This window comes from Micromesistius poutassou (genome assembly GCF_964030765.1).
Source record: "Micromesistius poutassou genome assembly, chromosome: 5".
NCBI lineage: Eukaryota > Metazoa > Chordata > Actinopteri > Gadiformes > Gadidae > Micromesistius > Micromesistius poutassou.
The window spans coordinates 3,845,654-3,852,520 of NC_140275.1; the positions used below are offsets into that span (position 1 = coordinate 3,845,654).

The 6,867-nt window shown below is 42.1% G+C and overlaps 1 protein-coding gene and 1 pseudogene across 2 annotated transcripts; both read right to left on the minus strand.

Annotated features, from left to right (window-relative positions):
• Positions 1–128: 128 nt before the first annotated feature.
• On the minus strand, positions 129–3,620 carry LOC311343393 (transmembrane protein 248). The gene is made up of 7 exons (XM_084468248.1): positions 3,424–3,620; positions 3,016–3,208; positions 2,536–2,785; positions 2,111–2,219; positions 1,859–2,009; positions 1,298–1,441; positions 129–943 (listed from the first exon to the last, which is right to left on the minus strand). Exons 2-7 carry the CDS (start codon positions 3,172–3,174, stop codon positions 917–919), a joined length of 840 nt encoding a protein of 279 aa, XP_084324374.1. The 5' UTR covers positions 3,175–3,208; positions 3,424–3,620; the 3' UTR covers positions 129–916.
• Positions 3,621–5,896: 2,276 nt separating this feature from the next.
• LOC311343964 (zinc finger MYM-type protein 1-like) lies at positions 5,897–6,617 on the minus strand (annotated as a pseudogene). The gene is made up of 2 exons: positions 6,117–6,617; positions 5,897–5,947 (listed from the first exon to the last, which is right to left on the minus strand). The product of its transcript is annotated as a zinc finger MYM-type protein 1-like (transcript).
• Between the last annotated feature and the right edge of the window lie 250 nt (positions 6,618–6,867).

Genomic DNA, 6,867 nt, shown 5'->3' on the forward strand with positions numbered 1-6,867 from the left:
AAACACCCAGATTGAGAGATAACATATACAAAAACATATAGCCGATAACGAAACTAAAGACATGTTGTGACTCATGAAAACCTAGAAATTGAATTATAATATAGAGGAATCAGAGTCGAGTCGATGTCTCATATGTTCTCATTAGCTTTATTTTGCATGACCTTGATCATAACAGTAACATCTTTATTGTTGTCTTTATTGTTAATTTTTTAACAACCTATCAAACACTTAATTTCGGTGAAGACAAACTATGAAACATTGCCGTTGCTATGCAACCTTGACTGGGAGAGTCGTGACGTCCGAAAACTACATTTGAGGCAGCTTGGATATGAACTTGAAGTAATTTGTATACTAGATTTGTCTACACTTGCTGTGGAATCTTTATTTTGGTGCAGTGGATTCTGTCATGTTTTTTTTTGTTTGTCTTTTTATTATCAGACTCACATTCAGTATCACAGTTCATTCGGTGAGTAGGCCAGGCCAGAACCAGTACCTGTAGATGAACCTTGAGCTCATTTTATCGACCACTTGGATGATGATAATCTGATGAAGGAAACTGAAATACAAAGCAAGTAAAACCACGGAAATCTAAATACAGGAACATGAACCTATTGAACATTCAGACCATTTAATTTATTTCATATTATTAAAAAAAAAAAACTTCCAGAGTAGACCAAAAATACAATTAAAATACTTGATGGATCAAAGTTCATATTAACAGCAACAACTTAAACCAAGGTTATTGCAAAATCGTGTGAAACTGCACTTTGCCTCCATCCATCCATGAGTTTGCAGATAATGGCACAATGTTGATTTGGATATTGAGTTCCAAAGATGACTTCCATGTTGGCTATCCAGCTCGTGTTCAGAGATTTAACTCAAGTTTCTTCAAGAAAAAGTGGGCATAGATATGAATTCAGTGGGCTGGATCGACGAGGGGTTGCTGTAAACCAGAGAAGAAGAGTAGCCATGTTTAAGTAGGTGATCTGAAAACTTTTTAAAACATGAACCCTGTCTAGACATTAGACAGTCAAGCTTATCTGCCCCACTAAATACCATAACGTCATGAACAAATACATTTATTATGATATCTGCATTTCATTCAAAAAATATGTTCAAACTGTTGGAATTACATAACGTCCAACCCCAATTTCCATATTTCCATTTTTCCTTGGAGTCAAAAACCCAAACGGTCCTAGGACCATCTTGATGAGTTGTAACTTTATAATAGGTTAGTAAGATCTCCAACCAAACAATAAAGGGCCTGACAGCAGCTGTAACATCGGCCTTCACTTACGGTGCATTTGTGGCGGTCCGGTGCGTTCCCAGGGTGTCGGCGAGGGGAGCGCCTCAGGCTGGCGTACAAACAGAACACCAGACACATGCCCAGCAGACACACGCCCACCTCCAGCAGGTGGCGCCCCGCCACCGCCTGGTCCTCCTGCAGCGGAGCAGAGGGGGCCAGAGTCAGGGAGATGTTAGCAGTGCAGACGCTTTTATAAACAGAGCAACTTACAATAAGTACATTTGTCAGAAGAAAGAGAAACAACAAAATATTGCTGTTGGTACAGTAAGGATGTTCATAGAACCAAGTGGCAAGCACATACAATCGCTAGGTCAACCCATTCCCCGTATGCAACAAAGATAGCTAGGATAAGATCCTACACCAAGTACTATTGTTAAGTGCCAGGACGTACAACATACAATAAGTGTGTACATTACGTGCCAGGACGTACAACTTACATTAAGTGCGTAAGAGGGGTGTAGGGGGGGAAGGGGGGATATGTTGTGGAGGGTAGTCAAGTCAAACTATATATAAATAGTGCAATCTATAGTGGATCACAAGGTGTCGACCTACCTGAGTCAGCATGACGGTGAGCGATGGGTCGTGGGAGGACTGTAAACTGAAGCAGCTCTGAGAGGCCGAGGGGGGGCGGGCCTTGGGGGTCAGCGTGACGAGATGGACGGTGGGCGGGACATTCTCAGTCTGCAGACATTCAGGGGGCAGTCTGGAAACACAAGCACACCGGAAGCCCAACTCACATCCTGATGATGATGATGAATTATGGGATGTGTGAAAGGCATGAAGTCTTTAACGGTATAAACTCACAGGTCCAAAGGCAGGAGATGTGTGGGCCCGCTGATGGTAAGACAGGTATATTTATCCTTTCCTTCTGCCTCTGACAACACGTGTACGGTCACACTCACAGAGGCATTGCCTGGGGAAGAGAGTGTAAATAAGAGATATACGCTATACTGTGTGTTACGGATCAAATACACATCCTGATAGATTTACATTTACATTTAGGGCATTAAGCCAAAGCTTTTATCCAAGTACATTAGTCAGAAGAAAGAGAAACAACAATATATCACTATCGGTAGAGTAAGGATGTTCATAGAACCAAGTGCCAAGCACTAACAATCGCAAGGTTAACCCATTCCCCGTATACAACAAAGACAGCCAGGACAAGACACTAATGATACCATTGATAACGTTTTGTTCCTTTAGCTTCACACATGCTCATCCAGCCTCACCTGAGAGCCCGAGCTGGGAGGCTGTCACAGCCGTGTGGAGGCTCAGCTCCTCCAGAGGAGGACTGGGGGAGCTGTCGGCACCCACCACCAGGGGCACCCTGAGATGCAGCTGGGTGTCCTCCGGAGGTCCGCCGTCCGTCTGGTCCTGTGGGTGAGGAGAGGACGTCTGAGAGGGCGCCTCCACCCAGCTGCCATTGGCTTCAGTGCACAACTGGAACTTCGATAGGGAGGACAGCAGGCGGTTCCAGTCCTGAAGGAATCAAAGCATCATGGCACGTCCCAGCTCTGCGCTTTGCCAAAATAAAATTACAATGCTGAATCTTTGCATTTTCATGCAACATAATAACCGTTAATTGTTCTGTTGGGTATATATTAAATAGGCTAGATGTACATTTGTATTTACCACGCTCACACACTAAACACAAAAAAGATGTCTGCCTTCGTCTATTGAGTTGTGATCGGTTTCCATTTGGTTGTTACCGTTGTTGTGTCAGGGTTGGGCAGGGTGTGAGTCTGTCCATAGAAACGGAGGCAGAGGAGGGAGAAGGACAGACTCAGAACGCAGAGGAAGAAGGTGACCTCAGGTGGATGAAGAGAGACATAGTCCCTTAGGTTCACCCCCGGCTGGCAGGCACACATCACTGGGTCCGAGCAGGAGTTGAACGAGCGTTATCTGGAAACAGAGATAGTAAAGCAGTGAAGTGAAGCAAGAGCTGAACCCAATGGAGCTGTTCCAATATGGAGACACGTAGACACACACAGAACAACACCAACACCGGCTATCGGTGTGCTGTATAACCTACCATTTAAATCTGTCAATTTCAATGCAGAAAGTATTGCAATAAGTCAACAGCGAGGCAGACAGTGAGACACAATACAATCCGTTACCTCATATCTTGGTCTCTTGCATCGTCTCCTTAACGCCCACCTAAACACGGAGCGGAAGCTGCATTCTTACTTTATACAACGGAATATAAGGTCCAACATGCGTTTTAAATTAAATTCAAAACGCACTAAAATCATAAGAACACCAACTTTCGGTGGACGTGGTTTTGTATCCCAGGATCACTTCCTGTTTCTGTCCGCCGTGAGGAGTGAGACGCCCCCGGCCCTCATTGGTCCATATGGTGCGTCTGGAGACGGACCCTCCTCTCATTGGTTGACACCACGGTTCGCTTCTTCCGCGAGAAAAATAAGTCACTAAAATAAATGTTTATCAATTTTATTTCAATTCTGACCCTTTATGAAACTTGTTGTCGGCCCATGTCAAATCTGTGTTCAGTCTTTAAACGGAGAGGTTAATATGCCGCCATATGGATAGTAACCTTTTTTTATGATTAATCTAAAAAATATTTTTTTTCTCAATATTTTACAACCCAATGTGCAACCCGAGACACAACACAAATAATCAACTGTTTAAATACTTTCTTAAAATAATAATGAAAAAAGTCAAACAGGAGTTCAATTGTTGATTTATTTTAGATTTATTAGTGGGAATGCTTCCAGCATTCACACTCTAGATATCATAATCTTTATTATTAGTGGGAATGCTTCCAGCATTCACACTCTAGATATCCAAATCTTTATTATTTTTATTAGTGGGAATGCTTCCAGCATTCACACTCTAGATATCGTAATCTTTATTAGTGGGAATGCTTCCAGCGTTCACACTCTAGATATCAAAATCTTTATTATTTATTTATCTTCACAACCATCCAAACTAAATTTCAATAGCTTTTATACTTTTTTCAGAATCGCAGTTTTAGTTTCAAACCGTCATATTCTACCGTTGGTCCCATTGTAACTGGCGGACTTCTACTGCTTAAGACGTCGTAACCAGTAATCTTTTACTTTACTTAGTTAGCCTCTATGGAAAGTAATCAGTAATCAGTTTGAAATAATGTGGATACCTCCATCCAGGGGCGATTCTAGGGTCAGAGCTTTAGGGGTGCTGAGCACCCAATGAGCCCCACTGCCACCACCCACCCTTTTTTCACACAAAAACTAAAAATATGTCTATTGAAAAATAACTTTATCATTTTAACATTGGTTCAACTAACTTCTTTTTTTCTTTTTTTTTGGAGCCCTTTCCAGAACACCAGCTTTATTGTGACAGTTCACACAGACAGCCCCCTGTAACAAACACAAAACTTTCTTCACTCAGCTGGTTTTCCTGACCGTTAACTCCATGTGCCTCCTTTTGTATCAACAGTCATTAGATTAGATTAGATTCAACTTTATTGTCATTGAACAAAGTAACAGGTACTTGGACAACAAAATGCAAGTCATCTTCTGTAAATTATTTACAAATGGCCATCTCTAATCTACTTGGTTGCACACCTGTCTAAACTTTCATAAACCAATGTAAGTCATCAATAATTAATAATAAAACAAGCTTCACATCAAGAGCAAAAAAAAAAAAAAAAAAAAAAAAAAAAAAAAAAAAAAAAATTAGTCAACCCAAAAAGTCAAAAAAATCTAGATTATTTACCCAGGTCTTGAAAATACTTAGAAATTAAAGATATAAAAAAAGAAAGAGAGGGAAATCTTTGATAGTACTTCCCCTGAATCCCCATTTGGCTCTTAAATGTAGGTATGCAGGTAATACATTCTACTTTGGGAGAGTTAATCTATGTCGCTGCACTTTGAGGGTGGCAAACCTGTCAATGACCCTTTGGTGTTCAATTCTTTCAAGCAAATCCTTCTCAATGGACATCACAGCTAGGTGCTGGAGTCTGCTTTGGCCTGTGGTCCTCCTGAGCCATGTATGGAGCCGACGCAAGGCACTAAAAGACCGCTCACATGTACAGCTGCTAACTGGTATTGTCAAGGCAACCTGCATAACAGCTTTCAGTGAAGGGAACATTTCAGAATCTAGGAGTTTGTACACTGCTAGCATGTCCTGAACTGTACCAGCCTCACGCTTCAGAAAGTTTTTTTGCAACTATCACTTCCTCTGACTTAAGTTCAATATGGTAATGCAGAGCCAGTGCTGTCAGATGAGGCTCAGACAAGAAGTGGCCTGAGGTTGGACTGCATGCCTGAATTCCATTGAGCACCTCCTCATTCACACCAGAAAAACGCCTCTCAAGTTCACAGATCATTCGGTCCAGACAAGGAAACAAAAGTTTCCTCTTGAGATCTTCAGACTCTGAAGAGCCACAGGTTTCACTGCCTGCCCCACAAGTTGACTCAACAACATATTCATCCATTCTCTTTGTCTTCCGCCTCTGTCCTGAGGATGATTCTAAGACTGCTATCTGGTTTGCCTCACACATAGCTTTTGTTCTGGAGTACAGATCTGCAGCAGTGGTATCACTGCGTTTCTGCTTCATGGTGTCAGTCACTGCATTTTTGTATGTCACTGCTTGGGCAATGTCAATGGTCTCCTTCTGTAGGTATCTGTGTAAACCTGCTGTTACAGACAGGAGAGTGTGGAAAACCATCAGCAAATACACTGAGGAGAATTTACTGAGTTTTGCCCTCAATCCAACTGCTGTAGGTGTCTTGATTGTGGAGAGACACTCAATGATGGCAGGGAAATTATGGATCACTGCAGTCACTGAATAAAGCTGGCATGCCCAGCGTGTAGTTGACAACTGCACAAGTTCTCTTGGCTGCAACCCTAACTTCTTTGTGAGTGTCTACAAACTTATGGTGGTTTACAAGGGAGACACTAAAGAAAGAATAGAGACTTTCCAGCATGTAGAAGAACTCAGAGGCTTCAGAGACAGCTTTGCATGTGTGGCATAAAACAAGATTTAACTCATGTGCATAGCAATGCACATAAATTGCCTCAGGGTGCTTTTTTTTTTTTTTTAATGGGCTTGTACACCCCCAACATCCCCACTCATGACAGCTGCCCCATTGTAGGTCTGTGCCACACATTTCAACTGATCAATTCCCTTCTTTACCAACTGATTTTCAATTGCAGCTGTTATCGAAGTAGCATCAAACTGTGACACCTCTGTAAGGGCTAGGAACCTTTCTTTGACGGCACCCTCAACAGATACGTACCTAACACAGAGTGCCAACTGTTCTTTCTTTCCATCCCTGGCCTCATCAGCCATAATGGCATACATATTTGCTCCCTTTATCTCACTGATGATATTTTCTGTTAGTTCTTGTGAACAGCACTCTATCATCTAATTTTGGCAGATGAGATGATACCTCTCATCAGATGAGAGGTATGTGGTGTTTGAAGGGGCTGTGTATCTCTGCAAGAAGGGATCAAATTTGGTCAAAAGTGACATGCACTCTAGGAAATTGCCTTTGTTGTGACTCTCATCCGTTTCATCATGACCTCTGAATGCTATGCCTTGCTTCCCCAAG